We start from the raw sequence: 15,864 nt of genomic DNA, 5'->3' as shown, positions 1-15,864 counted from the left end.
CCCCCGACATCCCCTGCCCTCCCCGCCTCTCCTCCCTGCATCCCGCAGCACATCTCTTTGGGTAAGATCACCCATAGGGGTGAGGATGGTAAAGCCAGGAGCGATAGGAAGGGGTCCATGTTGTCCTGATCCCTCTTTGGATGCCACCATTTTCCCCCTGCTCGACTGTCCTGATGTCTCGGTGGGATTTGCCATCCCACATTCGGGGTATGTCAAACATAGGTGACCACCAAGTATGGTCAACCAGTTTTCGGTTGAGCCACAAAACCAGGCTGCCCTTCCCAAAATGCCAGGGCAGAACTCTATGAGCCATGCACCAGGCAGGGTTTGAAGGAAGGTGGCTGAGGAGCTGGAGGAAAGGAAAAGCAAACATTGGAGAAAGTTTTTTTTTTCTGGAAGTTTAGTAGGATGCCCGAGGCTTTTGTACCGAGCGTCTGGAGCATATGGTGGGATTTGCAGTCAACTTTCTCTCGGGTGCTCCAGCCAGATGGAGGTGACTGTTCTTGGCTCTGGCTGACACGGGTTTGTTTCCTGAAGAGCTTGTGTTAAACATATTCCTTAAAACCAGGCTTCTGCAGTTGGGAGCCCCAGCTGCAGGCGAGGCAGAGCTCCTGCCCACGGTTGCCTTTCGCTGTCTGCGGGGGAACTTGGCCTGCCTTGCCTTGCCTTGCCTTGCCTTGCCCTGCCCTGCTTGCCTTGCCTTGCCTTGCCTTGCTTTGTCCTGCCTTGCCTTGCCTTGCCTTGCCTTGCCTTGCCCTGCTTGCCTTGCCTTGCCTTGCCTTGCTTTGTCCTGCCTTGCCTTGCCTTGCCTTGCCTTGCCCTGCCTTGCCCTCTCTTGGGAAGGTGCAGTTGTGTCCTCAGCCAGCACTGGAAGGTGACCATGGTCTTCCTCTTTGAAGGCACCAAGAGCATCTCTCCTAAAGGCTCCTTCAGAGATACCTTATTTTTTTTGTTGACAACTTGCAAAACTTCCCTCTCCTTCGGTAGAAATAAGGCTCCCATCTGATAAACCCGGACACATCTGTAATTAATCTCCATCTAATTTAATTTAGTATTTTCTAATGTCAAAGCCAGCAGGCAGGGGCAGGTATTTCAGAACACAAGATGCCTTCCTATTGCTAACTCTCAGTTGTCGGTATCTCGTGGCAGCAATGCTTTGCCTTCTCGTACCATCCTGCATTGTTCTGCCACCCCCAGAGGTGCTTGGAAATGTTTTTAAATAGAAAAACTCCCCCATTAGCTGAAAGTATGTAGCCCATAAAACATGATCCATTTGTGGTGAATTATGCTGGAAACATAAATTGACACACGCAGAGCTATGATCGCTCGTGCCATTTTCCATCTTTAATATTTTACAAGAAGTTTGAGGAGTTGAGCTCATGAAAGACAGACTGGAAATAACCTGATCGCCTGGAAAGTCCCTGTAGAAAGCAGCAGCAGCAGCAAACTTTGGTTGTCTGATGGGCCAGGTTGGGCTTTTAACATCCCCATAGTGTAGAGGGGAGAAAAACATGAAGCAGAAAAGAGATTGGGGCACCGACAGCCGTCGGAAACAGTTTCCTCTAATGCTGTTTTAGCTGTTTGGGGTTGGTTGTTGAGGTCTTTTTTTGAGGCAGGTATATAAGAAGGTGAAGAATAATCCCCCCTGCAAGCATACAGTTTGGGGTGGGGGAAGAAAACAAAACTTGAGAGATGATGGGGAGAGCGCTGGTCTTGAGGTGAGAGTGGATTAGCTGCAGAGCAGGTCCTGTTGGATGGAGCTCTGAGGAGGATGTGACTGGAGCATTTGGGATGTGGAAGAAGCAGGACTGCGTTCGTTCAGCCTCCTCTTCTAACAGCACTAGTTAATAACTGCTAAATACATATTTTTCGAGGGAAAAGGGTGCTTCTGTTGGTTGGAGCCCACATGGCATCTCTGCAAAACGCTTGTTTCAACCACCGTGATCCATCAGGATCATCTGCCGCCTCCTCTGCAGCGAGGGAAGCCCGTGTGAATAAGCAATCGATCCAGCAGGCATTCCCGGCCCAGCACAGGTCCCTGCCCTGAAACATCTGCAAATATTTATGGAGATAACAATATCCAGAAGGTCTGTGTTCCTGATGGAGCAGAGCAGCCGTGCTGGGAGGGGGCCGCGGTGGCTGCAGCCTGGAGCGAGTGTTTCGGATGCTGCTGCTCGCTGCTGGTTTGAAAAAGCAAGAAAAGAATTGAAAGGGCAAAAAAAAAAAAGAAGAAAAAAGCCCCTTTTGGCTCCTCCCTGCCTGCGAGATGTTTGCACAAGCTGGGTGTCTGCAGTCACGGTATCCAGAAGTCTCTGCTGGGAGTGGTACCGCATGGGATAGAGCAATGGCGAGGATGCTGCGGTGCTGAGGCTGGAGCATCCCGAGGAGCATCCCTGGGGCAGCGGGGCAGGACCACGCTGTGGAGGATGCATTCAGCAGCACAAACAACTGATGCTCTCTGGATCCAGCTGCCACGGAGGCTTTTTCTCTGGTGAAAACACTGCTCTCTCATACAGATGCTTTTTCTGCAGTAACCAAATGCTGCTTGCTCTGAAGCTCCAGATGCAGACCTAAAGCATCACCTCTGGGCCCAAGCTGGGGTGCATGTAGGTGGCCATGTATTCAATACCTGTTATCCCCACACCCTCACACGCTGGAGGGGTACAAGAGGGAGGACATCAGGAGTTTAATGAGGGGTTTAATAACTTCAGGATGGAGTCTGCGTGCCTGTTCAGTCAGCATCTGGATAACAGTGACCTCCTTCTTGCAGCACAGCAAGCCAGGCATTGTGGAGGACCTGTTGACTCTTGCATTGATGAGATTGATTGGCCTCTGCAAGTCTTGTTTTTTCCCTTCCACTGGTTTCATCACACATTCACATCTGCCGATCTTTTCTACCACAAATCCTGCAGCTGTAACTTGTAGAAAGGGCTTTGGTGGTGGCCAGAGCGCTGTACTGCGTGACCTGATGATGGGAGGTGGCTGCTGCCCCAGTTCCATTTGCATTCGCACAGCGTTAGCCACCTCAGAAGCAGAAATAAGTCTGAGTTTCATGCATGAAGAGGATTTCTGCTAAAGCAGGTTGATATTGCAGTTGGACTGCAGAGGTTTGTCTTCTCCGCTCTGGTGGGACGTGGATGGAGAAGGCGGTTGTGTCGACATTGCAAGGATTGACCAGAAGTGCTGTGACCTCTTCCAGCCAAGGCTCCCTGGGCAGTAGGGACAGAAGGTGGTTGCCTTCAGCTCCTGGAGAGTAAGTGGTGGGACTTCATTCCCCCAGGCGCAGCGGCTGGAGCAGGGAGGCTGGCAGGAGGCTGTTGGTTTCAATGCACTTGGCTCCATCTCGCCACCAAACTGTTCAAATAAAGAAGAGAGGAGGAAAAAAAAAAAGGAGGAAAAAAACCCACCCTCTTACTTTATTTACATTGCACTCAAGTTTCCGCTGTACAAAAGATTTGCAGGTGCAAATATGTCCTGCCTTCATTAACTTCCCCTCCCTTTTTAATTTATGTGATTTCAATTTTCCTTCCCTGTACTGTTAATTAGGGGACCCTCTAATCAGTACCATTATCACAGTGGTATTCATGTTTAGGAAAGCTGCTAAACAAATGCTTGCAAAATTGCTAAATGGCTAATTAATGTCTGTTAATTAAGAAAATTGCTCATGGTAACAAACCATGCCATTGCTGGCAGCAGCTAGAAGGCGAACACTTGTTGAAATTAGTAACGAGGCAGGTAGAGAACATCTGCTCCGGCGCTGGTCCTGGAGCCTGCCGTCGCTTCCCATCACCTACTGACAAAGCTCGTTTGCTTTCACTACCAATTACACCTCCTTTGACTCAAAAAAAACCCTTTTTTTCCCCCCTTTATGTTAACACGCACCGGTATATTCTTGCGCTGAGCTCGTGGCTTTTCCAAGCGTTCTGTGCTTTTAAGGGAAATTTAAAGTAAAAAGCAAAAAAGTGGGTGTTCAAGCCCAAAATGTCAGCGGCTGCTGCATTGCAGCCTTAAACCTGCACCGACTAATCTCTCCTTTTTTCCCCCACCCCTAGACATCCTTTCTTTGCTCGCAAGCCATTTTACTCGAATCCTTAGGGAATCCACCTCGAGGAAGGATGTTGCATCCCTACAGCCTGGCGATGCAGCCCCGGTTGTGCCGGTTAAACGCTGCCCAGGCGCGAGCTGGGACTTGCTCCTCATCCTCTCCAGCACCTCCAGTGAACCACTGTCAACCCCCCCACAAAAAAACGGAGGTGTTTCCAACCTTTGGGATGAGAGAGGAAAACAATGATTTTTTTTCTTTTTAGGTTTGGGGGTGTTTTTTGTGTTTCCCCAACCTCTTTGGTCCTCTCCTGTATATTTTTTTCTTCCTGGTTGCACGCCCTTGCAAAGTGTTTCCCTGTTGTGTTTCTCATTGCAGACTTGGTTGAACTACCGGACTATTTACGATGTGGCTGCTGTATTTTGACAGATGTTCTGATTTTGGATATATATTTTTAATTTTTTTTTCATATCTCATTATTCATTGTTCAGCTACAAATGAATAGAAACTCAATTGAAAAAAAAAAAAGATGAAAAATGGGAGAACTGACTCCCTGACAAAACAGGTCCACCCGTCAATCCTTTTTTTAGCTCTTTTCTGCGCTTTCATGTGCTAATCTATAACCTCCTTCTACTGTCTGACCTCACAGGGACCGCCTGGGTCACAGCCCTCGCCACACGCACAGCCTCCACCCCACAATCCTAACAGCATGATGGGACCCCACAGTCAGGTAAAGACACTAGCGATGGGTAGGGCTGTGAACTGGGACGTGCGCTCGATTTGCTTTTTCTTCCCCCCCTCTGTAAGCATGCTGGGCAGCGGGAACCCGCTCCCCCGGGGAGCATCCCCCCGGGCATCCCAGCTCTGAAGCACAATGTTGGTTTTTTCCCCCCTTTTTTTGTGGTGTTTTTTTTCTTTCCCTTTTTTTGGATGTGCAGTTGTCAATGGACTGAGAAGTCAATCGTGGGTATCAGACTGTTTTACCTTCCCAAGGTAGCCTGAGAAATTTAACTTGATGTGGGTTTTTAAGCTTCTGTTAGTAGCAGCAAAAAAAAAGTAACTTTAAATCTTTCCTCTGGTTTTTTATCAGTACTTAGCACTGGGGTTTTTTTTGTGTGTGCGTGTCTGTATGTGCTTATTTGCCACTTTTTTTTATATACCTCTATATATTTAAACCTGAACAGTACCTAACACTCAGGGTTTCCCATGCACTGATTTTAACAGCCTCACCTAGTATTGCCGATGTCAAACAATAAACCTACAGAGAAACCATTAAAAAAAAAAAAAGGACTCCGGACACCTTTTTTCTTTTAATTTTTATTTTTTTTTCCTTTTGAAACTTGTACCTTTTTTAAAGAGGATGTCTCCAGAAAACACCAAACTCACACAAACACGGTGTGTACAGTCTAACCGGCGTGCGTGGGGAGCGTGCTGCCTCCCCGCAGCTCGGCCCTCACCTCCCTTTTGTGTCCCCGCAGCCGTTCATGTCGCCGCGCTACGCCGGAGGTCCCCGGCCCCCCATCAGGATGGGCAACCAGGTACTGTGCTCCCTGCCGGCGGGTTTCCTAGGGTTTGCTTTTGTTTGGGATGGGGGGGACACAAAGGACAGGTATCCTGAAGATGCTCGTTGGGTCGGGATGGCAAGCATCACACCACCTCCATCGGGCATCCTCTGTTTTCCTGGTGCTGTCACATAACCATGGTATTTTAATGCTATTTTGAGGTTCAGGCATATCCAGGGTGGGGAAGAGGCTGCTTTTTATTCGTGGTGTTTGCAGCGTGCTTGCTGCCCGGATGGATTTTCCCTGCAATCACAGAAAATTAAAGCAATGGAGATAATCCCGCTGCTGGGTCGAGCGAGTGCTTGGATCAGCGGCGGGGTCAAGCAGGGCAGGTCACTGCTGAATTTTTTGGGTTGGGTTTTATCCTCTTATCCCAGCTTAAACAAGGGCAGTTTGTTTCTGGCCTTACGGACAGAGGCTTCCACCCCACGCGCTGCCTGAACGCGTGGCCTTTGGGTGAGGAATTCATCTCCTTCCTAGTGATGCCATGTAGATCCATAGGGTAATGGCCAAACCAGGGGTTGTCTGCCATGAAAGAAAGCCTGTAATTCCTTTGAGGAGCAAAGGACACTGTGTAAAAAGTTATCTTGGAAGCTTGGTTTTTTGGCTAACAGCATAATTTTTATATAGTTCTTATTAGCAGTAAGAGTGGGATAGTCAGGAAATAGGATGTAGCAGCTTGCTTCGTGTTTGTGCTTGCTGGATTTGAGACTTGAATCCCTGGAGCTTGCTAAATGATGGGGAGACGGTTGAGATGGAGCTGAGAAAAACTCAGTGGGGGTTGATGTAGGACCCCCAAGCCTGGCTGGGCTGGAAGAGCCTCCCACCCAGGGCACTGATGGTTGTTTTAGTGAGGTATTAATTGACTGCACCTGCTCACGGGGCAGTTTTAATGGGACCTCATCCTGCTGTGGTCCTGGGCTCGTCCCGAGCTCTGCTGGACATGAGCACAGTGAGCTGGGGCAGGCAGGAGACTGGTTTGGGGGGGCTGGTCAAGCATCCAGGAATGGGTAAAGTTAATGAGAAGGATTTAATTCTTTCCCCCCAAGCACCACGTGTAAAAAACAGGTTTGTACCTACGCAGAGCTCAGCAAGGTTATGGTCACATCCAGAGGGACAAGAGGAATAAATAGGCAGGCAGGAAGGTCAGGCAGCGCAAGTGTAAATACCCATCTCTACAACCCCTCCTGGTTTATCTTCTTCCTGCTGCCAAGCTTCCAGGCTGCAAAAAACAAGGGATTGGGCAGGCTCTGCCTTGGCATAGCTATGTGCACCCTGTGCCTGTGCTCCGCTCCAGCAGTGGGATCCATCCTGTGTCGGCATTCAAATAAAAGGCAGTGCTGTAGCAAAACTGTTTACAGTTTGCTTCCCCCAGGCAGATGGTATCTGCGATTTTCTGCCCCTTTATCTGTTCAGAGCAGCCTTTGAACTTTAAATAGCGTGTTGGCTGAGCAGAAACGTGGGTTTGGGGAGGGGGAGCATCCGCCTTCCCCTCTGCCTGCGTGGGGACAGGTCTGAACGCTGTTCTGCTGCAAATGGAGCATCTCCCCACTTTAATGCGTACGGTTGAGACCTGGTGGTGTGTGAATACTGGGAGCTGCGCTGCTGGTCTCCTTTCCCTGCCAGCTTTGACACCTCTGCTCCGTGCAGCCTGGGCTTCCCCCTGCTTCCATAAAATACAGCAGCCTGACGTTGCACAGGCTGTGGGGAGAGAAGGAAACGCTGGTGACTTACATGTTTTTTAGAGGGTGTTTGTGAAAGGAAAGGGGAGGCAAACACACAGAGGCTGTAGGAAGATATGACCGGGATGCAGTGGGATGCAGCAGGATGTGGGATGCTCGGGCAGCCACAGGCCATGCTGCAGCAGGAGGGATGGTGCATCCAAGGGAGCACACTGAGGAGCCCGATGAAAGCCTAAAGCCTCAATCCAAATCTATCTCTGGGGGCTGCATTTTAGCAATTACTGTGGTTTTTTACTCTTCCTTCCCTTGCTTTCACAGCCCCCGGGCGCTGTTCCCGGTACACAGCCATTGCTGCCCAATTCGATGGATCCCACGCGACAGCAAGGTAAACCCAGTGGAGGAGGGTTGAATGCTAACCTTCCTCATTCCCTGTTAATTTGGGACACAGAGTGGTTGATGTGCCATGTAACACCCCTGCTTTCCTCCCAACAGGGCACCCTAATATGGGCGGCCCCATGCAAAGGATGAATCCTCCGCGAGGGATGGGCCCCATGGGTCCCGGTCCACAGGTAAGCCCAGCACCAAAGAGCATCTTACAGGCTTCATCAAAACAACCTCTTGAGGCCCAAAGGGCTGGGAGTTCCCCCCCACACCCTGTCCCCCCATTAGTGTTAATGTGTTTTACATTAGTCTTGCATCTGGAAATCCCTCCTTTTAACATGAGTGAGGTCTTCAGAGCTCATTAAGGGTATTGCAACATCCCTCCTACCCTTGTTTCAAAGGGGATGGCACTTAGTGCCATGCTGGAGCAGCCTTTGAGTGCATTACACTGCCTGCTTGGGAAATGGTTCTGACCCTAACAGCAGGAAAGGGAAAGGAGGCTTGCATTAAAAATAAATAAATAAAAAGGAATGGCAAAGATCCCTTTAGCAGGGGAATAAGGCTTTCCCCTGCGAGGTTTCCCCTCCGCCTGCCTGCTTGAGCTCTCTATTTCAGGAAAGGGGAGTAAACTCTTGAAATTAAGCAGATCTGGGTTAATATATGCCGTCTTTTCCATTGATTCACTTTACGGAGTGGCTTGTTGTTGACTCACTCCTGTTTGTTCCTTCTACGAGACTTCAAAACCAGATTATCATATTTTGGTTGGAGGTTTATCCTCTCTGCATCGTCGCCTACGTCGAGTTTGTAGCACGAGGATCAGAGTCTGTCAAGAGACGAGCGGGTGCGCTGGAGTTTTGTTTTGTTTTTCCCCCAGAGACTGTTGAGATAAGTGAATATTGTGTAAAAGAGGGAGTTTGTGTCATCTCTTTTTAACACCAGCCTGAGGATACTGCTTAGGGATGCCCGGCCGTGTCAGCAGGACTCACCCTAGGGCAAGGGGATAAAACCCGCGCGAGCATCCTTCCACGGACGAGCCCTCCGATAGCGCCAGTGCTGTGCTTCAAATCCTCCTTTCCTGGAGGATTGCACCCAAGAAGAAGATGGCATTTGTCAGCGTGGCCTGTGCCAAGGCGAGCGGCAGCGCTTGCCTGGGGGAGGCTGCTCGCTTTCCCACTTGCAGAGCTCGCAGTGAAACTTGGAAGCGGCGAGCGCGCGTTGAGCGCCGCGTGGGATGGCGGCGGCTCCGGGAGCCGCGGGAGTTGTGAATGTTCAGGGCTTTATTTTTGACTCCGACGTTCCCTGTGTACGTACATTGGGGAGGGGGGGTTTGAAGGCAGCCTTTCCCTGGAGAAGCGCTGGGCTTCCCAATCTGGCACCCCCGGGCGCTGCCCCCTTGCAGCCATCCGGGAGCCAGCGCCTGTGCAGGCACCCACCAGAAATAACATCGAACTGCTTGGGTTGGAAAAGACCTTTAAGATCATTGAGTCCAACCGTTCCCCAGCACTGCCAAGGCCACCACTAACCCCTGTCTCTGGGGGCCTCTCTACATGGATTTTGGGCACTTGAGGGATGGTGATTCCACCACCACTGCCCTGGGCAGCCTGTTCCAATGCCTGACCACCCTTTGGGGAAGACATTGTTCCTAATACCCAGTCTGAACCTCTCCTTGTGCAGCTTGACGCTGTTTCCTCTTGTCCTGTCACTTGTTACTTGGGAGAAGAGAGCAGCCACTATATCCTGTGTGCCATACCAAACCAAGCCCAGCAGCCCCTCACACCTTGCATGCCCAGGGCTTTTTTATATCGTTAAGCTTTGCGTCAGGACCTTTGTAAACATCCTTAAATTATTCCAGAGGACTGCAGAGCATCCAGCCAGGACATCCCGGCATCCTGACAACAGCTACTCATTACGCACCAAGGATGAATCATCCCTTACAGCTGATCCCTGCTGCCTTTTTCCCTTTAATAGTCGCAGTTTCAGCTCTGCAGAAGCCAGCGTTAGGTTTGCCAGTGCCTCTTGTGAAGGGTGTTTGTAGCTCGCTGGGTTTCAGCGGTGTCTTGCCGGAGCCCGGCATCCAGGTCGCTCGGCACAGCTGCGTTCCCTCCCCACCCTCCATGAGCATCTTTCAGCTGGCTTCGTTTTCCAGCCTTTCAGCTCCAATTAAAAACGCTTAGCTTTCTTTTCCTTAAAAAAGGGGGGGTTGATGCTGCTATTCAGTGTAAATGGCTGGAATTTCAGTCAATTAAGGACTTGCCGGTAATTTGTTTGGGGAAAACCCTTTTCTGCCTCTACAAAACAAACTTGGCGATGCCCTCAGTGGAGCACCATGCTCCGGTGCGTCCATAAATCCAGGGGAGATCGATGGCTCTGAAGTATTGCTCTTAAAGTCGAGCTTGGAGCGCTTCGAGGGGCTTCAAATTAGGAAGTGGCCATTCATCCCTCCTCCTGCCCTAGCAATTTTTGCTCTAAATGGCAGAAATACAGCCCAAAAAGATGCATCGCTGGAGGAAGGTGGGAAGGGAGGAGCGGCAGCATGACCTAAATCTGGCTGCACATCACCCAGAGGGCACAGGGAGCAGAGCAGACCAAATGGAGCGCGGCATTCAGGGGATTCCTCTTCCTTCACTGCCTTGGGCTTGGCTTTGTACTAGAGCTGGGTTTAGGAGATGAGGGACGCAGATCTGAGGCTCCTGGTCCCAGCTGGAGGCGAAGCCAGGGTGGAATAAGCCAGGAGAGGAGCCCCGAGGGGCTGTCTGCCCTCGCCTGCTCCCTGCGGCTGCAGACCCGCTCCAGGGGAAGCAACGGGAAAACAAGTCTGGCTTGGTTTTCCCTGCTCCAGCCGTCACCCTGGGAGCAGGGGATGCTCCATCTCAGAGGGGAGCTCATGCAGCCTTTTCCCATCCTTATGCTGCAGCAATAACCTCCCAAGCAATGCTTTCTGTTCTATTCTCTTCCTGCCTCTGTTTTCTCCTGCACAAACAGAGAAGCCCAAAGGGCTGCTGCTGGCGCCCGGGGGCTGTGAGCAGGCTTGTCTCCTGGAGCTGGGAAGAGGCTGTTTTCCCTCCACCACCGTGGCAGCAGAGACCAGGGGGCACTTTGGGGCCCAGCCTGGCTCCCTTCCATATTCCTGGGGTTTATTATAAACACAATTGCTAATTGCCTCCACATTCATCATCATCATCTAATAGATATTTTTAAAGCTCATTTTTGCAAACTAACCCTCTTGGGTTTGGGTTTGTTGCAGGGGGGGGGTCCCTTCTCTTGTGTTCTCTGGTTTCCCTTCCCTTTATGGCAGACTGACCCTTGGTTATTGTTGCAGAACTACGGCAGCGGCATGAGACCTCCACCCAACTCCCTAGGTCCCGGCATGCCTGGAATTAACATGTAAGGCAAATCCCTTGGGATGTTTGGGTGCCAAGTTGGGTTTTGCAGGACTGTACAGATAGAAACACAGCTTATCTTTTATTTTCCTCTGTTTCATTCTGACCCCAGGGGGCCGGGAGCCGGGAGACCGTGGCCGAACCCCAGCAGTGCTAACTCAGTGAGTATCATAGGACCATACAGCCATGGTTTGGGTTGGAAAGGACCTTAAGCTCATCCAGTTCCAACCCCCTGCCATGGGCAGGGCCGCCTTCCACTAGACCATGTCACCCAAGGCTCTGTCCAACCTGGCTTGGGGAGCATCCCACAAATGAGGTCGCTCCTCATTAGCTGAATCTTGCTAATTAGAGGGCGTTCCCCAATCTTGTGTTCAGGAACTGCATCTAAAGCCTAAACCCAGGGGTGCAGCTGGGGCTGGTGGACCCTGGGACCCCCATGCTGGCTGGGCTGGGAGGACGGTGGGGACTTCTGGCTGTGCCCACTGGGGTCCAGCCCTCGGGAGCCCCCCGTGCACCCCGCAGCTGAACCTGGTTCTCTTCTCTCTATAGATCCCATACTCTTCTTCATCGCCTGGTACATACGTGGTGAGTCCTCCGTCTCCGTCTGTCCGTCCTGTTGTTGGGGTGCAGAGATGTTATGGCTCAGGGAATCAGTGTCTGTGGTGGGGCTGGGTTTGGGGTGCAAGGTGCAGCTGTGGGAGGCATTTGAAGACATGGGGAGGTGGATGATGCTGGTGTTGGCGTGGCTGACCCCTGTTTTGTGTCTCCGCAGGGTCCGCCCGGCGGCGGCGGTCCTCCAGGGACACCCATCATGCCCAGTCCTGCAGGTATGAGCCCCCTGAAACCCCCTTCTCCAGTCCCTTTCCTTGCTAGGAAACCCTCATCCCTAGGGATGCACCACCGAGCATGGACAACCCCTGCCCAACCAGCGATAACTATCTCATGTAGCTTTTGCCTTTGTGGGGAGTGAGCAGCACGGGCTGCTTGGCTTCAGGATGGCATTTGGGGATGTTCCTCTATCCCCCCCTATGGATTTGGGTGCTGCAGGGCTCAGGGACGTGAGGAGTGCTACGCAGCTGGGAATTACCTCCCCACACTTCCCAGCCAGGACTTGAATTATTTTTTACAGTTGAATTTCTGTGATTAAAAACTTTGTGGATCTTCATTAAATACAAATTAGCCAGAAAATGGTGGTACTTAGAGGGAATTTTAGGTGATAAAATACAAAAGAATGAGTTCAAGTGGCATGAGTTTGTTTTAATTAAGAAATGAATTAATCACCCGACTTACTGGGCTTCACTGTTCCACAGATTCAACAAATTCAAGTGACAACATCTACACAATGATTAATCCAGTACCGCCCGCAGGCAGTCGATCGAATGTAAGTCTGCTTTCTAATAATTTACATATCAGATACCATAACAAATCATAATTAACTTCATCAGTTGCGAGTAAAGCAGTTTAATTGATTTCAGCCATTTGTTACAAAACAGGAATAAAACAAACCATCAAAAAGTGATTAACTCTTGGGCGACTTTGTTCATTTCTTATGCTTATTTAAGAGAGCGGCCGTCCTGCTGCTCCAGCCAAGGTGGTGGCAGCTGCGTGCCCGGAGAGCTGCTGTGTTATGGGGGATACAAGAGGATTTAAGTCTCCTTAAACGTTGGTTGGAAGGAGCCCTTTGCATTGCCATGGGTCTTCTGGCCAAATTCTGCTTGTTAAGATGGAGCTGGACAAGGAGCTGGGTCGTGTTGTCCAGACCATTCTTTGGCCAAGAAAGGTTGGGCCAGATGATCCTTGAGGTCCCTTCCAACCTGGTATTCCATGATTTATATACCATGACCTCCCAGATGTGCCCACAGCCTCGGGGGGTGGATGTGTCCCTCCTCTCACCCCGCTCCAGAGGGACGGCTGGGATGGGGATGGTCCCCAGGAGCCACCGGGGCCACGGCAGAAGTGCAGGGTGGTTTTGTGGCTGATTTTGGGTTTATCCCCTTCTTCCTCCACAGTTCCCGATGGGCCCCGGCTCTGACGGCCCCATGGGCGGCATGGGTGGCATGGAGCCCCATCACATGAACGGATCGTTAGGTGAGCACCCACACGAGGGGCTGCAGAGCATCCCAGTGCCTGCTCCCATCCTGACAGCCCCCGGTTCAGTGCCCCCAGATCAGTTCAGAGCTGATTGGGCTGGAAATCAGACAGGGATCCAGGGGGGAGAAGGGCAGGGGGGGCACGGGGACCATCACTGCATTGTCAGTAATGCTGTTCTCCTTTTGTGTCCCCCACTATACAGGGTCAGGAGACATAGATGGACTTCCAAAAGTAAGTGAGCTGCAGTGGGTGTATGTGTGCCCTTTTCTCAGCCCTGGGGTGCTGGTGTGATCCCAATGGATGGGAACACTTTGGGGGAACATGGCTGGGGCAGGTGGGGCTGTGTCCATCCCCCATGGTGTTTCGGGGGGTACAGGGCCCTGCTCACTGCCTCCCTTCTCCATCTCCTGCAGAATTCTCCAAACAACATAAGTGGCATTAGCAATCCCCCGGGCACTCCAAGAGACGACGGGGAGCTGGGAGGCAACTTTCTCCATTCCTTCCAAAATGACAATGTGAGTGAGGGCCTCCCCTGTGAAGGGGATGGTGGGATGGTCCCCGGGGTGGCACAGGGGCGGGTGGGCTTGGTGGTCGGTGTCTTATGGACCTGTGAGCTGCTTCAGGACAGAAAGTGGGGAGGAGAAACAGACCGGTGGGTGCAAGTTTGGGTCCTTGGTGGGATGAGGCTGTACAGGTGGAGGGGAGAGGATCCCACAGGATGGAGAGGAGATGGTGCAGATGCAGCCAGCTATGTTGGCCTGCCTGATTCAAGGCGCTGTGCGTGGCTGCAGACATCCCTCCTCCTCTTCCTCTATTAGCAGCATATACACGTGTGCATGTTAATTATTTGTTTTTAATTGCATCTCACCCCATACTGTTCTGCTGATTTGTATCCCTGGAAAAGCATGTTACAGAGCAGATTATACCCTGATAAATACAAGCCTCCAGCATACCCTCTCCTCCTGATTTATTGGATCCAACTAAGTTGCTGTGTAGTTGTCATCAGCCATCCTCTGGCATCCCCCTTTGATGTCTGGGGGTCTGGCCCAGCTGGTTTCTCACCCTGGCTCTGTCTCTCTTCCAGTATTCCCCCAGCATGACGATGAGTGTGTGATTTCCCTCCCCCTCCTCCTCTCCAGGATCAAGAGAGTCAGCTGCCGTTCGGAGGATCTCAACGAATTATGCAAGAAGAAGAAGAAGAAGAAGCTAGGTGTATGGGCAGGGACACGCGTGGCGGGGGACAAAACCCCAGGTTTAGTTTCATGCAATAAAAAGGCTGAACTTTTTATTCCATAAAACATGAAGGACAAAACTTAAAATATTTCAAGACATGACAAGACCCTTCTTTGTGCAGAAGGGTTTTTCTGTGTGCAGAAGGGTTTATATATTTACATGTCACTTCTTTTTGGAAACAAACGGAAGCCTCTAGCACCCAACTCCGATCTCTTTGCTTTGTTCTTTTAAATAAAGACAGAAACCGAACCTGTTGTATGTTTGTGCCGTGCGACACCAGGAAGCTAGTCTAGATAAGAAATCTCATGTTGTCTCTGTTGTAGTCATTATTATTTCTTTTTTTTCTTTTTTTTTTTTTTTATTTTAAATAAACTGGACAGTTTACAACGGTGGTTTTCGTTCAGAAGGCCTGTTTTTGGTTGTGTTTTGGGGTGGTTTTCTTTTTCCCCTTCTGTTTTTGGTTTGGTTTGGGGGCTTTGGTTTTTGGTTCGTTTTGCAGCACAACGCTTCCTCCTCCAGTTAACAAGATCTGCTTTGGGGAAGAGACTCCACCACCTCGTTCTTTGTTAACGCAGGTGACCCCTTCTAGGATCACATCCTCGAATGAATCGTGATCTTGCTCTCTGTGACTGTGGCATGCACTGTGTTAGTCTTTCCCCCCTTCTCTGAGTACAAGAAGAAATCTCTGTCCCTCCCTTCCCCAGAGCCCTCCAGCTGGTTCATTGCAAACAATTGATTTCTGTTATGATTTTTGTCTTAAATCCACCGAAAGAAAAGGGTTAATCTGACCTGGGACTTGGAAACTGTGATCTCCAGCTAACTTTGGGGGGGGTTTATTTGCTTTGAGGGTATTTTGGCGGGGGGAGGGTGGTATTCTTTTCTTTAGAGATGTGCTCTTGTCAAGGTTTCACTTCTCTATGATTTGGAACTGGATGGAGATATTTTTTAAGGAATTCTTGTTGTTAAGATGTAACCTTGCTATTCTGTAGGCTCGCTCTGTAACAAGGAAATAAAAACTAATGGCAAGCATCGAAGGCCCTTCCTTCTGGTGGGAGAGGAAGGGACACGAGCCAAGGCGGCGGGTTGGGATCTCTGTACATGACACTTACCCTGTAGTTTGGTCTTTGCTTTTTTCTCCAGCTCCCGTTTCTGCTCCATGTATATCATATTCTGTAAAATACTCTCTTCCCTTGGATTTGCCCTTTGTGCGGATTATTGAAAGCATTGTATCTTGTTTCAGTGTTTTTTCTTACCTTGTAGTCTGGTTCGAAAAATTACCCAGAGGGGAAAAAACAATAAGAAAAAAAAAATAATTATTCTACATTGTAGTTTGTGTACGATATTTGTTGATAATGTTTTATTAAAGGGATGTCTTTTTTCCGCACCCCTTCATTGACATGTTTTTGGGGGACATTTGGCTTGTTTTTATTATTCTGACTGCAAGACATGAGATGACAAAACCTTTTTTTTTAATTATTATTATTATTATTAGT

The 15,864-nt window shown here is 50.1% G+C and overlaps 1 protein-coding gene across 1 annotated transcript in view; it reads left to right on the top strand.

The window, feature by feature from the left end:
* The window catches only part of LOC104403596 (single-stranded DNA-binding protein 3), a gene marked incomplete at its 5' end in the record, with an annotated part of 17,897 nt that extends 3,277 nt beyond the window's left edge, over positions 1-14,620 (top strand). Inside the window, 13 exons of the mRNA XM_010011793.1 lie at positions 4,692-4,772; positions 5,521-5,580; positions 7,605-7,671; positions 7,779-7,855; positions 10,987-11,051; positions 11,160-11,208; positions 11,597-11,632; positions 11,820-11,874; positions 12,358-12,428; positions 13,057-13,135; positions 13,341-13,369; positions 13,552-13,653; positions 14,223-14,620. Of these exons, the coding sequence (XP_010010095.1) occupies positions 4,692-4,772; positions 5,521-5,580; positions 7,605-7,671; positions 7,779-7,855; positions 10,987-11,051; positions 11,160-11,208; positions 11,597-11,632; positions 11,820-11,874; positions 12,358-12,428; positions 13,057-13,135; positions 13,341-13,369; positions 13,552-13,653; positions 14,223-14,252 (801 nt within the window). The remainder of the gene's footprint in view (positions 1-4,691; positions 4,773-5,520; positions 5,581-7,604; positions 7,672-7,778; positions 7,856-10,986; positions 11,052-11,159; positions 11,209-11,596; positions 11,633-11,819; positions 11,875-12,357; positions 12,429-13,056; positions 13,136-13,340; positions 13,370-13,551; positions 13,654-14,222) is intronic.
* Positions 14,621-15,864: the final 1,244 nt, after the last annotated feature.

This window comes from Nestor notabilis, unplaced genomic scaffold (genome assembly GCF_000696875.1).
Source record: "Nestor notabilis isolate BGI_N333 unplaced genomic scaffold, ASM69687v1 scaffold26483, whole genome shotgun sequence".
Taxonomy (NCBI): Eukaryota; Metazoa; Chordata; class Aves; order Psittaciformes; family Psittacidae; genus Nestor; species Nestor notabilis.
Note: the sequence above shows the minus strand (reverse complement) of the source record. Positions and strands in the feature narration are given on the sequence as shown.